The sequence below is a fragment of the Phodopus roborovskii genome, unplaced genomic scaffold (assembly GCF_943737965.1).
Source record: "Phodopus roborovskii unplaced genomic scaffold, PHOROB, whole genome shotgun sequence".
Classification (NCBI taxonomy): domain Eukaryota; kingdom Metazoa; phylum Chordata; class Mammalia; order Rodentia; family Cricetidae; genus Phodopus; species Phodopus roborovskii.
In genome coordinates, this window is record NW_026126638.1 from 8,697,210 (window position 1) to 8,716,995 (window position 19,786).

General features: G+C 45.3%; 1 protein-coding gene across 1 annotated transcript; it reads right to left on the bottom strand.

Annotated features, from left to right (window-relative positions):
- Window positions 1-2,751: 2,751 nt before the first annotated feature.
- On the bottom strand, window positions 2,752-18,918 carry Erp27 (endoplasmic reticulum protein 27). Its single transcript, XM_051173161.1, has 7 exons — window positions 18,722-18,918; window positions 18,443-18,543; window positions 16,475-16,612; window positions 8,287-8,403; window positions 5,441-5,566; window positions 3,454-3,651; window positions 2,752-3,005 (listed from the first exon to the last, which is right to left on the bottom strand). Exons 1-7 carry the CDS (start codon window positions 18,813-18,815, stop codon window positions 2,955-2,957), a joined length of 825 nt encoding a protein of 274 aa, XP_051029118.1. The 5' UTR covers window positions 18,816-18,918; the 3' UTR covers window positions 2,752-2,954.
- Between the last annotated feature and the right edge of the window lie 868 nt (window positions 18,919-19,786).

Below are 19,786 nucleotides of genomic sequence, written 5' to 3' on the forward strand. Positions count from 1 at the left end.
AAATGGAAGGCACACTTGAAAGAGATTTCTTGCTTGATTTGAAATGGGAAAATCCATTTCTAGTCTGGACCTTTGAGGTAGGAAGTCACACGCCAATGACACAGATCTTGAGCAGGGAAGGCACACATCTTTAATTTGAATCGTCAAGAGGGCAGACACACCTTCAGTTTGGACCACATCCGCTGGAAGCCTATGTAAGGGCATGGAAGGGAGTTCTGACTGCTCGTCTTACCCTGCATAGCAAGTCCATTTTTTCACTGGCATCAGGGCTTCTTTCTTTAGGATCCCAGTGTCTCCTGAAGACCAGCTGAGACATCCAGCCTTGGGGACTGAGCAACTTCTAGATTCTTGGACTTCCCATTCATAGCCACCCACATTGGATTGATGTGTCCATAGCCTGTAAGTGATTCTAATAAATCCCATTCACCCCCCCCCCGATCCTACAAGTATCTTCTCAATTTTCAAGGAATTACACAATAATGTGCATATTAGGATGAGTTTTCCCTCAATCTATGAGGTCTCTCTGCTCCAACACTGTGAGGTCAGTGGCTCTGGGCTGCTTGGCAGGCATCCTGCCCTCCTTGAGGGAGCAGCTATTGTGTTGCTAAGGAGACACTAAGGATGTAAAGGTGGCTTGTGGCTTGCTCCTTCATCTCTCTGATCTCTCAGCATTTCCCCTAATATCTGACTCCAGGTTTTTATCTGAGACCAATTAGGAGCTTGTTTCACACAGAGACCTCATATGAACACACACACATACCCTCAAATCTCTTCTCTCTAAAGGAGTTTCGTCCTCTGCTCTTGAGTCCTCAGAGTTACAAAGAACAGGATCAGTACTGACGAAGATATGGAGACTTCCTGGCAGTTTTGAAGAGCCTTGAACTGATAAGGAATAATTCATTTGAACATTACAGATACACAAATGTAAGCATGCAAGATGATATATGACAAAATTGCTACAGAATACCATCAACCAGCAAAATAAAGCTGCTGTTTTGTCAGTACTTATGAGGTCTGCATTGGCTATCAGCATGAGAGGGAAGGTATATTAGGATAAAAATGCTGAAATCAACCCATTACTAAATATGATTCTGGCATTTTATTAAATTACTTTTTTAAAGGAAGAAATAGGGGAAGTTGAGGAAAATGGAAGAATGAGAGAGATAAATACCTTGGAAAAGAAAATGATAAAAGGTTGGCTTGTATGGAGGACTAGAGACAATGTAAATGGCTTTAAAGTAACCAGGAGATGGTCTGAGGGTGTGGCTAAGTGTAAGAGCACCCACCTAGGAAGCACAAGGCCCAAGTTCAATTCCTAACAGCAACAAAAGGAAAAGACAAACGAACATGGAGTTGAAGGTGCACTTAAGACAGTGGTTCTCAACCTGTGGGTGGCGACCCCACTGGCGGTGTGGAACGACCCTTTCCCAGGGGTTGCATATCAGCTACAGGGGTTGCATATCAGCTATACTGCAATCAGATATTTACATGAGGGTTCATAATAATAGCAAAATTACAGTTATGAAGTAACATTGAAAACAGTTTTATGGGGGGGGTCACTACAACATGAGGAACTACATTAAAGGGTCATAGCATTTGGAAGGTTGAGAGCCACTGCCTTAGGGGATGGTGACAAGGCAGCATTAGAATTCAGAGTTGCAAGAAAAGACCTCTTGAGGGGCTAGGAAACACCCAGTAGGGATCCTCCATCCCAAAGAATTCCGGAGTGGAAATGTCAGAATGTCAAGGAAGCATTCGGGGATGAGCCTGCTTTGTGCTTCTGTGCAGTCCTGGGGTGGACCCGATGACCCCTCCAGCTCCTGGTTCCTGTGTTCCTGCAAGAGTTGCTTTCACAGTCTCCTTCCCAGCCACTGACCACGCCCAGGGGCCATGAGGTTAGACCACGGAAAGGAACAAACAACCCTTTCACTCCTTGTCTCTCACTTGGAGCGGTCCTTCTCTGTTCAGCTGTGGTTTTGCAACTCTTCAGCACTTAGGCACTCTTCTTTAGAGCCAAGGGCCTGGAGGGGGTGGGAAGGCTGCGACAATGTAGCATCTGTGTGTTGACAGTAACAGCCTGTGGCCAGCGACCCACAGTCAAACTCCCCTAACTCCCTCCCATGTGCTGGACCGCACACCTTACTGGCAGTAACCGTGGTTAGCCCCAGCATGCCCTGACGCCAAATGCCCACCCCTTTCTGTCTCTCCCTGACCTTTTACCTAATTGATCCCTGGGTCCTTTGTCACATTTGTATCACTCCTCAGGCAGGATGGTCGTATCCCACCCGAACAGGGAACAACACATCAGAGGGTCATGACCTAACAGGAAACAGAGCCCTGGAGGGCGTGGCATGTACCGCTGAGCTGGGCTGCTGGGTTCCCTCCAAAGGGTTTGGCTGCAGAGATGTAACTCTTCTTTTAACAGTGTTGGATTTTATTTATTTCATGGGTTGCTGGTTTACACGGGGAGCTGCAATCACCAGAAACTTGGAGGCATCATTTAACTTTTGGAGGGGGGGGGAAAAAACCCAAACATGTTTTTGTTCTTGGCCCCAAGTCAGAGAAGGGTATGTGCTTATGAAAGAAGGTGAGGTTTCTATCCTTGGATGACCCCAAAGGAAAAGGAACTGCTGTGTAAGCCGTGTGCAGGGTACCGATTCAATGTCAGTGACACACTAGATCGGCCTCTCTCTAGGAACGCTTTTCCTTCAGAGATGCCGAGGTCTCTCTCTTCAGAACTTGCTCAGGGTAAGAAATTAGGCTGTGTGAAGGAGATGATGGAAAGTTGAGAACAAAGGAGGCAAGAAAGGGAGATGCTCAGATACAAAGGAAGCTTGGTGACCCTCCCGCGCCCTGTTAGAACACCCGTGTCCACTGGTGGGGAGATTCGAACTGCCCCTTTTTATTCAGCACAGAATAGACACTTCGCAGTGAGCCAAAGTACCAGGGAGAGCTCAGAGCTCCTCCTTCCTGGCATCCGCATCTTCTTCCGCTTTGTGATCTCTCTGGAAAACAGAGTGATGCTGAATTTAGAGTGCAGATTTAATTACTCTTGAGAAACCTTAATTAAATCTACCTTCACTTTGAACCGCTCAACTCTTCTATTGTTAATACTTTTTTTTTTTCCCCCAAGAGGTCTCAGTATGGAACTCTGGCTGGACTTAAACTTATTATGTACCCCAATCCGGCTTCACACTGTGGCAGTCTACCGCCCCAACCACCAGAGTACCTGGCATGAGCCACACCATACCTCATGCATGAGCGCTTCTATAGGATTTAAGTTATTTCACAATGGTCCTTGAACAGAAAATGGAGAAATCCCAAACCTTTGCAAAAGGTTGTCTCTCACTAATGGTGTCCCCTGAACTCTCTGCTCAGAGTCACCATGCTCCGAAATGAAATGCACACAGAGGAGAGCAATAGCTGCTTTACCTGAAGCCCACCCACACTCACCAGCAGCGTCCCTTTCAGGAAGCCATGGCAGAAGTCTTGGACTTTCTCCACTGTGACTTCTGTGACAGGCAGCGTGTCCCACTTGTCTTCCACAGTTTCATAAATGGCCAAAGCCGGCAGCTGAGACTCCTTTAGTTGGAAATAGGCTACCACCTTTCGGTTTTCCCCCCTGCCGCTGTCCACCAGAACAAAGAGGATCTGTGCTTGGGGAGAGGTTAAAGAAAAGGGTCTAGCTGAGAGCCTGGCGACAGAGAGAGACACTAGTAATTGCTGTCACTACACAGACTGAATCTAGTCTAAATTAAAGGCTGGCATGATGGAGCACATTTGTGATTCCAGCCCTTGGGGGGAAGAGATAGGAAGACCAGGGGTCCAAAGTCACATTTAATATCAGCAAGTTAGCAAGTTCGAGGCTAGCCTGGGCTATTTAAGACGCCTCCCTCCCCCAGCACATCTTGATTAAAGTAAATGAATTTGAAATTTATTTTTGTTGCTTTGATAATTTATCCCTTTAGTCAGATTTAGCTACAAGAATTTTGGTCAGTTGTGGTGGCACACACCAGTTTTATTTGCTAAAGGAGGAGAAGGCACGAGGTTCATGAGTTCTAGACCAGCCTGGGGTACATATTTTTGGCTGGGCAGAGTGGCACATGCCTTTAATCCCAGCACTTGGGAGGCAGAGGCAGGTGCTTCTCTGTGAGTTTGAGGTCAGCCTGATCTACAAAGTGAGTTCCGGGACAGCCAGGGTTGTTACACAGAGAAATCCTGTCTAGAGAAACCAAACTAAAATAAAAATAAACAAATTAAAAAATTATAATTTGGGGCTAGAGAGATGGCTCAGAGGACCCGGATTTGGCACTGAGCACATCACACCAGGAAGTTCACAAGCCCCTATCACTCCAGCTACAGGAGACCCAACAGTCTCTTAGAATCTCTCAACCCCCTACCCCTGCCCAGATGGAAAATAAAAACAATCTTTTAAAAATGAATTTGGACTTTGAAGACACCTTGATGATTCCCTAAGCAAGGAAGTCTAGCCTGGTGATTAAAGGCAGAGAGAGTGAGGTTACATTTGCTTCCATCTTCCTAGCTGTGTGACTTGTGACTTCGTGTCTCTGGGACTTCAGTTTCCCTATCTATGAAAGGAGACGGCGTCTTTGGTAATTTCGGTGCTTAGTATGAGATTGGTAAACAATATTTTCTAGACATTCTAAAAACATCCCCCGCCCTCATGCAGTGGCTCCCCAGAGCCACGGATAATGCTGTCCTTTGCTGTACGGACACACTTTGTATATAATAGTTAATAACAAAACCATTGTAATTAATATGTGACCGTGAAAGCCCTTTAAAGTACATGGGTTGTTTGCTTCTGGAATTCTCCATTTACTACCCATGGTTGACTGGGTAATTGGAATGTGGAAAAGGAAACCACAGATGAACCGGGGAGCTGGGTGGGGGGCTGTTTCTTAAGTCAGGTCTATCCAAAGTGGAAATCCTTATGGTATTCTGAGAAGAGGATTGTCTGCGTTCAGGAACACTCTGTCTGCTCCCCATGTCAGAGAACCAGTCCTCCCCGAGACAGCTTATGTGATGGCTCTCCTTAGAGAGCCTCTGGTTGGGTAGATGGCAGTGGCTGTGTCAGAGAACTCCACCCAGGAGGGAGAGAGGAACAGATAGGACCATGGTGCACTCGAGGCAGGCACCTGGTGCTCTGTAGGTACTCATGTGAGCAGTGATCTCTGCTCTCTGCCCCCGCCTTTGGAGGGGTGAGTAAACAGATTCCCTCTGGGTGATGTGATTTCAGCATATTTATCCTGACTGTCTCCCCACATGGCCACAGCTGGAAGACTGATCACTTGGGTCTTAATATAACATAAAGTCTTTAATTCACTTCTTACCTCTCACTGCTTACTTCTTACCCTTGAAACCATACAATTTCCCTTTTCCCCAGCCCTGGCTTCCTGTGGTGTGTCCATTCCCAACTTACCTGTCCCTGGAAGAGCTTAGCTGCCTCCCTGTATCTCTGCATGCTCTCTTCATACTCTGGGGAAGCCTTATTCATAATCAAGAGAAGGTGAGTCTGAACCATGGTGTTAAATAAGCCAGCTGCAATCTGGGAAATTAAATGTGTCATAAAAGAAGGATAAGAAAAGGGAGAAGGGGGGGAGGAAGGGAGAAACAGAGACACAGGTAAGAAAGACAGAGAAACGCCAGTGCAAAGAACAGAATAACACACATGCAAATAGCCTCTAAGGTGGCTCTTAAAAATTTCACAATCTTGAATGTGATCAAAACACATTGTATACATGCATAGAATTATCAAATAATAAATACAAATATTTTAACAAGTAAAACCAACTAGATATTGGAGAGATGGCTGAGGGGGTTAAGAGCACATTAATCCTTGTTGTGGAGGACATTGGTTTGGTTCCCAGCACCCATGTGGTGGCTGACAACTGCCTGTAACTCCAGAGCCAGAGCATCTTCTGGCTCAGGCACACATGTGGTGCATATACATTTAATCAAGCACACACACACATACACACACACACACACACACACACATATATATATATAATTTATTGAATGTCATCTGGGGGCTGGAGGGACAGCTTAGTGGTTATGATTATGTCCTATTCTAGCACAGGCCCTAAATTCAGCTTCCAGCACCCATGCTGGGTAGCTCTCACTGGCTTTAGTTACATCTTCGGGGATTTGACACCCTCTCCTGGCTTCTGCAAGCACCTGCTTGCATGTGGTGCATATACCACTGAACAGACAAACAATATGCTCACAGTTAAAAATAATGAAAATACATGTTAAAATTAAGTGCAACCATCTGGATTTTGTGCAACTGCCCTTCACTAAACAACCAAATGGCAGTAGCTAAGAGGACATTGTAGACTTGATGGAAAGGTCAAGGTTAAGCCACAAAATCTATAACTTTTTGTTACACCCTTTACTCTGGGGGGCAGCTAGCCCAGTATGGGGCTGTCAGGGAGCCCTAAGGATGGATTTATAAAGTAATAGTAGCCCTAAGGATGGATTTATACAGCAACAAGAGCCCTAAGGATGGATTTGTATGGCAACAGTGATCCCAAGGATGGATTTGTATGGCAACAGTGACCCCAAGGATGGATTTTATGGCAACGGCAAGAACAAATTGCTGGCTTCCGACTAGCTGCTTTAGCACTGGCAGAGTCTGCAGATGACGTCAGCTTGGCAAATGTCTGCAATCTGTCCAGAGACCCAGATGTCCAGAAACATCCAGCCACTCAGTGTCCACTGGCTGACTCCTAGGAACTGTGTGAGCTTTTCTAGTACAGCTGGTCACAGAGGGACCATAGGCAAGGCAAGCATGGGCAGATGAAGTTATTTCCTAAAGACTTTGACAAGAGGTTCAGGTTACAGTAGGGACACGGGGTGACAAAGAATTGATTGTTATACTGCTCTTTGTAGTTGTAGTAACAGATTCATGCTACTTAAATTCAGAGTGGCGTCCACTCTTGTAAAGCAGGGAGAGAATTCTTGGGAAGAGTGGAGAGATGGGAGCTAAGGAGTCTGAAGGCAGAGCTATCTTTACAGAAGGGATGGGAACATGGAAGCAGCTGCTTTAATTTCAACAGACACAACCTTGTTTGCACAGCAAAGGCACACAGAGTGTGTACATTATATGTACATGCAGGACCAGGGCATGGCTGTGACTTTCTGCCCAGTCTTTCTAGTACAAGTATTTGTACCAACATGGACAAAAAAAAAAAAAAAAAAAAAAAAAAAAAGTAGTTGCCCAGGGACAGCTCTCCAATTGAGAAGGGATTACTTCTGAGATGTGAAAGTCCTAACAGGAATTAAATATACTTCTCTGAAGAGATTGAAGAGATTCTTCCCTGACTTTCCCTTGATATGACTTACTGTCCCTAATCATATGAAATTTGAATAGGATACAAAGTTACTCTGTAAGATGAGAGCTGGGCCAGGCCTAAGAGCTCAGGAAGACGTGTCCTTGTCCCCCATCTAGGACACTATGACACCAGGGTCATGTGTGCAGGGAACACTAGACCATCTTTTATGAGTCCCCAGACAGTTCTGTGGGCACAACAGACAATAGTGAACCTCTAGATAAAGTGAGCTATGATGGTTACTCTTGAGCATCAACTTGGTTGGATTTAGAGCCATCTAGGAGACAGGCTTCTGGTCATATCTGTGAGGGCAATTTCCAGAAGGATTTGAAGAGAGAAGAGGGATTTGAAGGTGGGTAGAGAAAACCAATGGGCTTCAGAACTGGCTAGAATAAAAAGAAAAACAGGGAGAAAGGGATCTGAGGACCAGTATCCATCTCTCTGCTTCTGGGCTATGGATACACTGTGGTTCGCTGTGTCAAATTCCTGCCCACACCATCTCATCATGATGGACGGTGTCCCCTCAAACTGTGAGCCAAAACAAGCCCTCCCTTCCTTAAGCTGCCTTTGTAGCAGCAACAAGAAAAGCAATAAATCAAAACAGCCTTCTTGGTCATGGCTTGAGAAAGGGGATTTAGGGACTGCCTCGGAGCCCATGACCTTTACAGAGCACAGCCAGACTGCAGATTGCAAGGTTTTGATCCAGGCACCTTAACTTTGCATTTAGCTTTGCTGTGTCTGTTTCTCTCTTTGTTGAATAGAGAGGGATGAACAGATTAGTCTTAAAGGGTTAACAAGGATATTAACGTAAACAGGTTGCCAGGTGTGCAGTGAGGGACAGTTACTAACAGTGGAGTGATCATCTCTGCTGTGGGGGCAAGGACCCCCCACGACACAGGAACAAGGAGGATTGGTCAGAGGGGTCAGTGTTTACCATTGGGCTGTACTCTGTCACCCAGCGGAGGCTGTGCATCTGAATGAAACGGCTCAACTTGGCGGCATCTAAGCTTTCAATGTCTGCAGCATCCAAATGCAGTTGTCCATTATCAACCTGGGGGAGAGAAATAAGACACAATGGGATTTGACTGTAAGGCTGTGTGTGAAAGGCATTGAACACAGCTCCAAAGACAGGAAGGAAGTTTCCTACCCTCAGGGACACTTTTCTTTACTTGCCTTTTAAGGGCTATTTTTAAGTGATATAATCACTGATATATTGAATTATGCATTTTCCATCAGTGCGGCTGTTCTGAATTCCATTTTCTTAACCTCTGGCTTACTTTTCATTTAGTTACTTCCCAATATTCCTTTGCCCCCACTTTGGTTGGGAAGTTGCTCAAGCTTTATTTATCCCTTTAAAGACTGCCATTATGTAACACATAGCTTTCAAGTTACCAGAATCTAATATTAATTGGCAGTTACACCTCCCTGTTGAACATTAGAATCTACGCACAAAGATTAAAATAATAATAATAAACCAAGCAACTTAAAAGATTGTCTAAGCAAATTAAACTTATGAAGTAATAAACACCAAACTATAGAAAACATACTTCTAAATTAAAATTTTAGGGGGTAAACTCTCCTCAAACCACTGGATACTTTAAAATGTGAAGAACAGGCTATCAATATAGCTCAGTGGTAGAGTGCTTGCTTGCTTAGTATGTGTGAGTTCCTAGGTTCAATTCCCAGCAACAAACACATAGAAGTGGGATTGGAGATGTGTAGAACAGTTGGTAGAAGACTTGCCCAGGTTGCAGGAAGTCCCAGGTCTCATCTTCAGCACTACATGAGATAGACATGTTGGTTACTGTAACCCCAGCATTCTGGAAGGAGAGGCAGGAGGATCAGAAACTCAAGGTACCTCTGCTGCACAGAGTCTGAAGTGGATGACAGATGGGTGAAGGCACTTGGTACACACAGTTGTGCTAAAATCCAAGATGCTCACTAGGAACATTGAAAAAAAGATGTATAGACAATAGAAAAAGTCTCCGTGGACCTTGTTCAGCTTTATATTACCAATATTCTTACCAATAAGTCAAAGACTGCTATGGTAGTTCATGTCTTTGATCCCAGCATGTAGGAAGACCAGGCCTGGAGTTTGAGGCAGCCTGGGCTACATGGAAGTTCTAGGCCTTCCTGGGCAATAGAACAAGAACTTCTCTCAGACAAACACTACAAAAAGAGGGCGTTAGAAAGTATGTAAGAGAACTTGCTGCTCTTTCAGAGGGTCTGAATTCAGTTCTCAGTACCCAAGGTTGGGTGACCCCCCCCCAACAGTTTATAAAACCAGCTCGAGGGGCATCGGGACCCTCTGGGCTTTGCCAGCACCTGTTCTCACAGACACACATCCAGACACAGACACAGGGACCTATTTACAGAGACAGACAGACAGACAGACAGACACACACACACACACAGAGGTGAGGTGGAGCAGGGAGAGGTAAGGAGAGGGAGGAGGGGGAGGCAGGGAGGGAGAGAGATGTTCTCTTGAATCATCTCTGCTGCTTAAGGCGGGCTTGCCAGCTGGCAGAATCTCTCACTTAGGACTTTGCTATTGCAACCACTCAAATCATCATCATAATCAAAGCTCTCTTAATACTGAGTATGTCCAAATGCCTGAAGATTATTTTTCTAGGACATAGAGGCCTGGCTCCTGTGTGCAGCTGGCCCGGGGAGCTGTGGGCCAGGAGGCCCCGCCCTCCTGCCTGGTTTCCAAGCAGTTCTTCAGGGTTCCCAGAATTGGAGAACTGGAAGCGCCAAGAACTCCAGGTGGATTTCTGAACTCAGGAATGCAGAGGAAGGACAGAGGGTGGGCAGCGGGGATAAAGCTCCTGCCCTGGGCAGTTTCAGGAGCACTTCAATAAGCTGCCCCCTCCCCTGCAGGCACTCCAATTCTTCCAAGGAAACAGACCCGATTATTTCATTAGTTCCTAAACTAATAAACTCTGGAGCGTTCGCGTGTAGGGTTCCTGGAGGCAACATTTGAACAGGAAGTCTGCTTTCTGCCAAAGGAATCATTTGTATAATGCACTGGAGAGAAAGCTCTATCCTAGAACAAGACTTTTGGAACGTTTTTAAAACATCTATTTTGCGAGTGTTTGGTAGGAATTTTACTTAAGTTATCCCGCCCCCAGGACAGAGACTCTGAAAGCAGAAAAGAGCAGGCTGGGAGGGCTATGAGAGATTGTGTTTTGGACACTATGTGCATGCCCAGACCCCAGCACGTTCTACTTTTTGCATTCCTGTGAGCTCTGTCACAAACACTTCAGAAAACTGCATTAAAACTCATCTTAGTTTGTTTATGTTCTTTCTTGTCTTCTTTATTTCAGACAGTGTTTCATGGTGTGAGGCTCATTAATGGTTTTCTGTGTAGCCAGAGATGAATCTGAACCCTTGATCCTCTCTGGGATAACAGGTGTGCGCCACCATGCCCTGTTCATCTTAGTTTATACTACGGCTATAGCATTTTATGACAGTCCAGTCACAAAGTAACTTGCATGGTACTGAGAAACGATTTGTTAAAGAATTCCCTCATGCCTCTGATTTTATGTATGTATATACACACATAATATATATTATAAAAGTGCTGCTCAGCTGCCTTGTATTCACACACACATATTATATATATTTGTTTTGAGACAGTGTCTTCTGTAGCCAAGGATGGCTTTAAATTTGCCACGTGGCCAAAGATGACCTTCAACTCGGGTTCCTCCTGTCAGTCTCCTAAGGGGCTGGATTGTAGGTGTGCCCCACCACACCCACCGACGCACATACTTTACAAAAGTGTTTTGATACTTTGACATATATTACTTCTCTCATTTATTAGTTTATTTTTATAGTCATTTCTTCTGACTAACCTGTGTCTGGTAAGGTAGATCTCATAGTAAGCATTCAAAAAGAACAGTTCAAGGGACAAGACTGACATTTCTGTGATCCCTTGGATCAGAGTCGGGCTAACTTTATTTCTTAAAATAGAAGTGAATAAGAAAATCCAAGGTAGTACAAAGAGTTGACTAATAGGGCAGGCTCGTGGCTCACTAACCGCAGAGACTGGATCCCTGTGAGGGTTAGGTCTGTACAGGGTCTGTACAGACACAGGGTCTCCATGCTGTCACACTCTCAGACAGGCTGAGCCCTTGACAGCCTCTCTGTCACACACAACTCCCTATTATTCCCAGACTTTGCTGAAGTGCTTCCTGGAACCTTTCCTGGAAGTCAGCCCTCTCTAGTTTGGGAGAGGAAGTTCCTCTCTTCCTTTGCTTTCTGCTGCTGTGGTAAAGACGATGGCCAAAAGCAACCTGGGAAGGAATGCCAAGGCAGGAACCTGGAGGCAGGAACTGAATTGGAGGCTGTGGAGAAATGCTGCCTGCAGCTTGCTCTTGCTGGTTTCTGTTTCTGCTTCCTGCCTTAAGTTCCCGCCTTGGCGTCCCTCAGTAATGAACTGTGACTTAAGCCTCAGACTGTGGCTGGTAATGGTCTTTATCACAGGCACAGAAACTTGTGAGACAGATATGGATACCAGAGTAGACAGTCGCTGCGGCAGATAGAACACTGCCCTTATTAAGGGGAGGGCTGTGGAGGATTTTTGGAACTTTGGGCGGGAAAAGCCAAGTGTTCAGAACTTAATAAACTATTTTGTGGGAGGTTGGAAGAGAATCGTGAGAACAGTGCAGATGTTGGAGGCCTGGCTTGTAAAGTTTCGAGACTCGTTCTTCAAAGACTCTTTTGAGGCTATTCACACGATATTTTAAATCGTGACTAGGTACAGCTGCTCAGCTGGTGCTGGGAATCAGCTGTGGTCAATAAGACACCAGCATCGCTGAGGTGAAATTTCCTGGAAGCACTTCCTCATGGGTGGACTTCACAGCACGCAGAATCATCCCACAGAGACTGTGGGTCATCCTCTAGGAGACTGAATCTCATGTCTGCTGCTGAACTTGGTATGTTGTAAACATCTTTCACATGTTGCTGGTTTGGGTAGCATGAAGGGGTGGTGGGAAGCAATGGGGGCTTGGCAATGTGGGACAAGGTTAAAGTCCCCGAAGACAGGCCAGGAGAGGCTGTATAGGCAGAGTTTTATTGCCGTGAAGAGAAACCACACCCATGGCAACTCTTACAAAGGATAACATTTAATTGGGGCTGTCTTACAGTTTCAGAGGTTTATTCTATTATCATTATGGCAGGAAGTATGGCGGCGTGGCGGCAGACACGTGCTGGAGAAGGGGCTGAGATTTCTACATCCAGCAGAAAGAGAATGCCACACTAGGTGTGGGTTGAGCATCTGAGGCCTTGGAGATCACACCCAGTGACACACTTCTTCCAAGAAGGTCACACCTCCTAATAGCGCCACTCCCTATGGGCCTGTTGGGGCCATTTTTATTCAGACCGCCATGGAGGCCGCTGGTGAAGACTCAGTCTCAGCTGCAGTGGAGAGTCCAGGATGGGATGCCGGGACTGTGTGGTGACTGCTAATACAGTGGCAGGTGTGGAGTGGAGCCAGTTTGTGCCTCTTGGACAAGCTACACGTGCTATGACCAATAGAGCTTGAGTGAACCGGAGCTTCCCAAGACCTCCAGAGCCCCAGAGATTGTGAATCCCAGATACCAGACAGTGAGTTACCGATATTGTTGAAGTTTGGTTTTGCTTTGATTTCATTGTGGCTATGTCCTGGTTCTTAGCTCTTGGAGTTAAAAAAAAATCTTTTAAAATTATTATTTACAGGAGCCCATAGACTTTGGAGTATTAGAGGGACCTTGCTCATTCTAGAGAGATTTTGAACTTTTAAAGAGACTTTGAATATTTTAAAGAGACTAAACTTTGGAAGGGTTTGGAATTTTAAAGACGGGGACTTTTAAAGTTATTTATGCCTTATGTTGTGATATTAATATGAGATTTTGTGAATTCACAAGAAACAAAGGCAACAGTTGGAGAGTGATGGATTTGTGTGTCAAGCTGATAAGGAGTCAATTGTGCTGGCTAGTGTTTGTCAACGGACACAAGCTAGACTCAATTGGAGAGATGGCTCTTAAGATTGGCATTTTCTTGATTAATGATTGATGTGGGAGGGCCCAGCCCATGGTAGGTGGTGCCTCCTCAGGCTGGTGGGCTGAGTTACATGAGAAAGCAGGCTAAGAAAGCCATGGAGAACAAGCTAGTAGGCATCATTCCACTATGGCTTCTGCTTCAGCTCCTTCCTCCAGGTTCCTGCCTTGAGCCTGCCCTGACTTCTCTCAGTGATAGAGGGCAACCTTGGAATTATAAGAAGAAATAAACCCTTGCCTCCCCAAGTTACTTTTGTTCATTGTGTTTCATCATAGCAGTAGAAACCCCAACAGTCCCCAAACACAGCTTTTGCTGCCTTGATAATAATGAGTCAGTATATTTTTACTTATTATTTCTTCTTATCTCTAAATATATTCTTACTGTTACAAATGAAGGAACTCTAAATTCTTAAATTTTGCTACCAAACTATATAGTCCCTAGATCCTATATTAAATTCTAGATTAAATTCTGAGATATCATTCTGGGATTTGACTAATTAACACCAGGGGCTTAGGGAAGTGGTTTGGGATAAAGTTTTTGAGATGTAGACTTCAGAATGAGGAACATTAAGTAAATACAACCTGGCATAAAGATAGAGATTTTCTTCGGGGGCTGGAGAAATGGTCAGTCACTAAGAATGCATGGGGCTGTTGAAGAGGACCTGAATTCAGATCTCAGCACCCACATCAGGGAGCTCATAACTGCCTACACTTCCAGCTCCAGCAGATCTGACCCAAGAGGACACACAAATACACACAGACACACAGAGATGCAGGCATAAATGTAAAAGAATCATCACATTCGTTTAAAAAAGCATTTCCTTTAGTGCCTTCGAGAGTCATTGCAGTGCAGTAGGAAGGAGAGGCCGAGCATGGAACTGGGCAGCACTTGACAGCTGTGAAACTTTGGAGAGTTGGTTCCTTCTACTAGAACTTTTCTTGTTGAAAATTCAAGAAGAATATTTCGTTTCTTTTCTTTTTTGGGATTATTTTAAAGATAGGTTTCTCTGTGTAGCTCTGGTTGTCCCAGAACTCACTTTGTAGACCAGGCTGACCACTAACTCACAGAAATCCTCCTGCCTCTGCCTCCCAAGTGCTGGGATTAAAGGTGTGCACCACCACTGCCCCGCAGGAAAATATTCTTTTCATCATATTTTGTGAGAATTATAAAACTGCTTATCATAGATTAGGTACACACAGACACAATCCTACACACATAGACACATATACATATAGGCAGGTGGACAGACAGACAGACAGACACACACACACACACACACACACAAACCCGCAAATAATAAAATGTGGACCTAAGTTGTAAGAATGTCCTGTGAAGTTTTCAATAGGCTCATGTTTGCCAATATAAAATAAAATGGTTCCAGTCTTTCTTTATGAAGGTTATTCTGAACTCCTGAACAATAACCCTATTAAGATATGTACCAAAGTTTGAAAATGTAACCAAGAGACTGTGTTTATGTAACACTGGCCTGAAAACTCTCCAACCTTTCCCGACCCTGCCAACAGAGTGGCACAAAACCAGCTTGTTTGTTTTCTGGCATGGCGCATAAAGTTTGCCTACCGACGTCCCGAGGCTTTGCTCAGAGTAGGACTGTCACTAGTGGCCCACGTGAGACAGATGCTGAGGAGGAGTCTTAGAAGAGACAGCAACAGGGCTTTGTAAAGAACACAATGTAAGCAGAGATCACACTGCTTTTTTTGGGGGGGGGCTGGCTTTGAACTCCTGGTCCTCCTGCCTGAGTGCTGGGATCACAGGGCTGCATCCCCAAGCCTGGCAGATCGCCCCTCCTTTCATGTCTATCGTGGCTTCTCCACTGCAGCCCCCTTCTATCGCATTGAAAACATGTGTGTATGGTTATTCTGACTACATGTATGTGCACCGCATGTGTGCCTTGTGTCTGAGTAGGTCAGAAGAAGGAGTCAGATCCCTGGACCTGTAGTTGAGAGCTGCCAAATGGATGCTGGGGATCAGGCCTTGGCCCTCTGCAAGAGCATGCAGTGCTCTTAACCTTACCTGGGCCACCTCTTCATCCCATGCACTCTTGATAAATTCCACATAGTCCATTTTGCTGAGCGAGCAAGAGTTTTTGCTTCTTACATCTCTCTGCCCAGTAATCCATCTTATTCTTTGTTTCCAAAATAATCTTGCTAAATCTGGTTTCCATCCATGTCACTCTCCTGATCCAAAGGCTTTGGGGAGCTTTGTAGTGCCAATCAAATTAAGTACGAACCCAGGACACCGGTACTGTGGTTTTAGCACAAATATGTTCTAATAAAACTTCCCTGTCTTATTATGCCCCTTTTCCTGTAGCATGTACCTTGGGATCCAGTCAAGTCGGCATCACTGAATCCTAACTACATTCAGTTTTCCTCCTTTGGCCACAATTCCCCATTAGAATGCCCAGCTTCAACATATACTTCCCATTCAGTTGTCTCTATGTATTATTTTTCTAAATTTCCACACCATTTTCAATCCCATAACACTTTACTTATAGTGATATTTTCTGATTTTTTTTCTTATTTTGAGACAGAGTTTCATTATGTAGCTCTGGCTGTCCTGGAACTCACTGTGTAGACCAGGCTGGCCTCCAACTCACAGATGCCTTCCTGTCTTTGCTTCCCTAGTGCTGGGATTAAGGGTGTTTTCTCCATCTTCCAGCTCTATACTGATGGTTTCTATTAGTATATGGTTTCTATTAGTATAGTTTCTATTAGTATATTGGTTATAATTTTTGCTACATTTTAAGTTCTGTGAGAACAGAGAGTATGTATATGATCAGACGTTTTATTTTATAGAGGGAAGAACTGAAGGGAATAAACTCTAAGTGGCTCACTCACCCTCTCTGCCTACTGGGACGCCTAGCAGATCCATCAGTGCCAAATCGTGGCTCTCCACTCCTGTTCTCTGTACACCACCCAGCACCTGCTTTCTAGACTGAATTGAGTCATCATCTGTGTCGGCAATGTCCCTCAACTTAGCACCATCAATAGTGCTAAAAACACAGAGTCCTTTCCCGCCCCACAAGAAAAACCTGGGAGAAGGCTGGAACTGCCCACCCAGCTTACCAGTCGGAAGAGGCAGATGCTGTTTCTGGTGATGTTGTAGTGGGCCAGAACCTCAGAACTGTTGCTGATTCCAAATGATATGTCACGGAACTGTTGTGCCATGCTGCGGAATATGGACACTATCGGTATTTCTAAGTCCTAAAAACAAAAGCAAAGAATAACAAGCAGAGAGAGAGAGAGAGAGAGAGAGAGAGAGAGAGAGAGAGAGAGAGAGAGAGAAAGAGAAGGAGAGAAACCCACAGGTAATTTTTGGGGAGACAAGACATGGGGAAAAATGCTCATGCTAGAAGTTTTGATTTAGTCTAGTAAAACAAACTTTATCCTTACACATGCATGCTATATTTGTAGTGGCATCTTTGAGTTTCCCCAGGCTGTGTGAGTTTATAGGTTATTATGAAAATTGTGTCTAAACCTGTGGTTTTTGTGTGGCCTTATCATACAGCCTGAATTATTCTTGTAGCTGATGAAAGCCTTGATGTCCAGAGGTCTGTGAAGTTGGGCTGTACAGCTGCCCATATACCCTACGGAGGCAAATGTTTTTGGAACAATTTGTGTAGGGACAAGGCGATGCAAAATTAAGGAAACAGGTGCTTAGTGTGGTCACTGGACATGTGCAGGGGGCCGAGAATCAGGTCCCTCCTTCCAAGCACCCTTCAGTTTGTGCAAGAAGGAACTTACTGGTCCATGCATCTACGGCATCTCACTCCTGCACTTAGGGAGACGGGAAGCCACTCATCAGTGATGGCAGCTGTCCTGCAGACACTGGCACTGTCTCCTGAGCTGTGTTAGGATGCTTGTCCACAGATGCTCCAGGCAGTCTGCCTATTCTCCTGCATCCCACTGAGTTAAAGGGCAAGGGCAAGGGCAAGGGAAGATTGCTAACCTTGTATCTGGGATCAACAAGACGGAGCTGACAACTTGCTCTTTTGAAAAGAAGAGGGTTTTTCATTTAGAAGCGGTGGATATTTGTTCACTGGCTCGCTGGTTTGCAATCTGAGCTTTTGAATAGAACTCTAGGACTCAATGATGGCATCTGGTGGCTATTTATGTTACTGCACCCTTCCGGTGAATTGGAATCAAGGAATGGAAGCGTACAGGAAGGTCTGAGGATTGCCAGGTGCTATTAGGAGAGAGAGAGAGAGAGAGAGAGAGAGAGAGAGAGAGAGAGAGAGAGAGAGAGAGACAGAGAGAGACAGAGAGAGAGGGAGGGAGGGAGGGAGGGAGGGAGGGAGGGAGGGAGAGAGAGAGAGAGAGGGGGGCTGGAATGAGACCCCTCCTTTTTATGGCTGTCTGCATTACCCAAGAGCCAATACGGAAGATGTCAGCGATCACTTCACTGTCCTCAGTGTTCATAGAGGGTAAGAAAGACCAATGAGGGTCTACCTATTTGGTTTAACGCAGCCCGTGTTTCCAGGTCACAAAAGATAATTGTAGCCTATCTTTTTTGGCTAGTCCCACTGTGGCATTTTCCCATTTTCTCACTATCCAGGAGGCTGAGGCATGGGGACTGTGGGTTTGAGGAAAGCATGTCGTCGTAGAGAGTTCAAGGCTAGCCTGAGTTATGAGACCTTCTCAGAAATACACAATAAAAATAAGTTTATAATGCGCATCTGCGTTTACTTCTGCTATTGATGGAGCACCACGGGACAAGCTGAGGCTATTTAGGACAACGGTAAGGCATGGTAAGGCATGGTGGAAACTGACTTCCTGCAGACACCCACTTTCCTCCAAAGTGTCCACAGATAAGGAGGCACACCACAGAACTCAGAGACTCTGAAGTAGGTTCAAGGAGACCTGGTGTGGAGGGCAGACTGTTTTGAAATGAAGGGGTCTCGGAGGACAAGCTGAAAGCAGTCTGAGCGTTCTTGCTTCCAAATCAATGCACTAGCCCAGCAGGCCACTGTCATGGCTACCCTAAAGCAGAACATGCCTGACCACAGGTAGAGCAGGTAGGGTGTGTGCACATACCTGGAAGAACCCTATGATGGCCACTTCAGCAGCCTTGATGAGCTCCTCGGTAGCTGGGATGTCTGTGAGCCATATGGGTTCCTGGGTAGTGCTAAGACCGTCTGCAGTAAGAGGGGTGGAGATGCCAGGCAACACACATCTTTACTCAGAAACTTCTGGAACATTTTCCAGGTTTGAGTGAAAATACCCAGAATAGTTCCATATTCCCCTCTCTTCTCCTATGACATGCTTTCTATGGCAACCCAATTGTCTCCCCCCCCCTTTTTTTTTTTTTTTTACCTGCGGCTTCTTCAACATCTGCTGCAACTTCTGGGGCCAGCCCACACATGAGGATAAATGAAAGGACTAGGCATCCAGACCTGGAGATTTTCATTGCTCTTCTCTTGTTCTAACCCTAGATGTGGAGTTTGGGGATTCCGATCCAGGACAGCCTGATGTAGTGAAATGGCTGTGGGTTGTTCGTGCTCTGGGAATTTCACAGCTGGGGAACCTTCACCTTCTGTGATAAATGGCTCAAAGTGGCAGGGCTTTGGAGCACTTCCAACCAGGAGAAAGACAGGCTCGTTCACTTAAATAATAAAAGTACATACGGACCCTTGCCTCTTATTGATGTAGGTATTAGGCTGCAAATTCAAATGACAGCTGATCCAGCTCACACTGTTGCTGGGAGAGGGGAACACGAACATCGATGATTTAAATATGAAACAGAGAGGGGTGAGACATGGAAAAATCCACAGGCTGTTGTGAGAGAGATGAAAGACACTGAGGTAGTGTAGGGTTTGATGAAGGAAGTCTGCCTGGGAGAATATGGTTGTCCAGACATCAGAATGTGAAAAGGACACATAATTGCTTTTATATGCCAAGGTTGATATTATTAAGTGACATAAGCAGTTGAAAGGAAGGAAGGATTTATTGCGGTTCCCAGTTTGAGGGTACAGCTGGTCATGGCGAGGAAGACATGTTGATCAGAGTGCGAGACAGCTGGTCACACGCATCTGCAGTCGGGAAGCAGAGATGGCACTCAGCTCACTCTCTCCATTTTATTCACCATGGGTAGGGTGAGTCTTCCCACTTCAATGAGCCAGCTCTAGAAGCTCCCTCACAGACAGGCCTAGGGGCCTTTCTCCATGGTGGCTCTAGAGTCTGCCAGGCTGACACTCAATACTGACAAGAGACCTCATGGAAAGAACTAACATCTAGACATGAAAATAGAAGGTGAGGGAACAGTAGTCACGAAGAATTCCAGAAAGGAAGAGAATGGTAGATGTCGAGGTCGTCTTGCAATAGGCCTTTGCATGATACACTAAACTAGCATAGATGCTTCCCTTCATTCGGTAGATGTTG

Coding starts and splice junctions, on each gene's coding strand:
- Erp27 (XM_051173161.1), bottom strand. CDS start 18,815: ATGAAAATCTCCAGGTCTGGATGCCTAGTCCTTTCATTTATCCTCATG. Junction 16,613..18,442: donor CCATCATAGGGTTCTTCCAG/GTATGTGCACAC, acceptor TTTTGTTTTTAG/GACTTAGAAATACCGATAGT. Junction 8,404..16,474: donor GCATCTGCCTCTTCCGACTG/GTAAGCTGGGTG, acceptor TCTCTCCCCCAG/GTTGATAATGGACAACTGCA.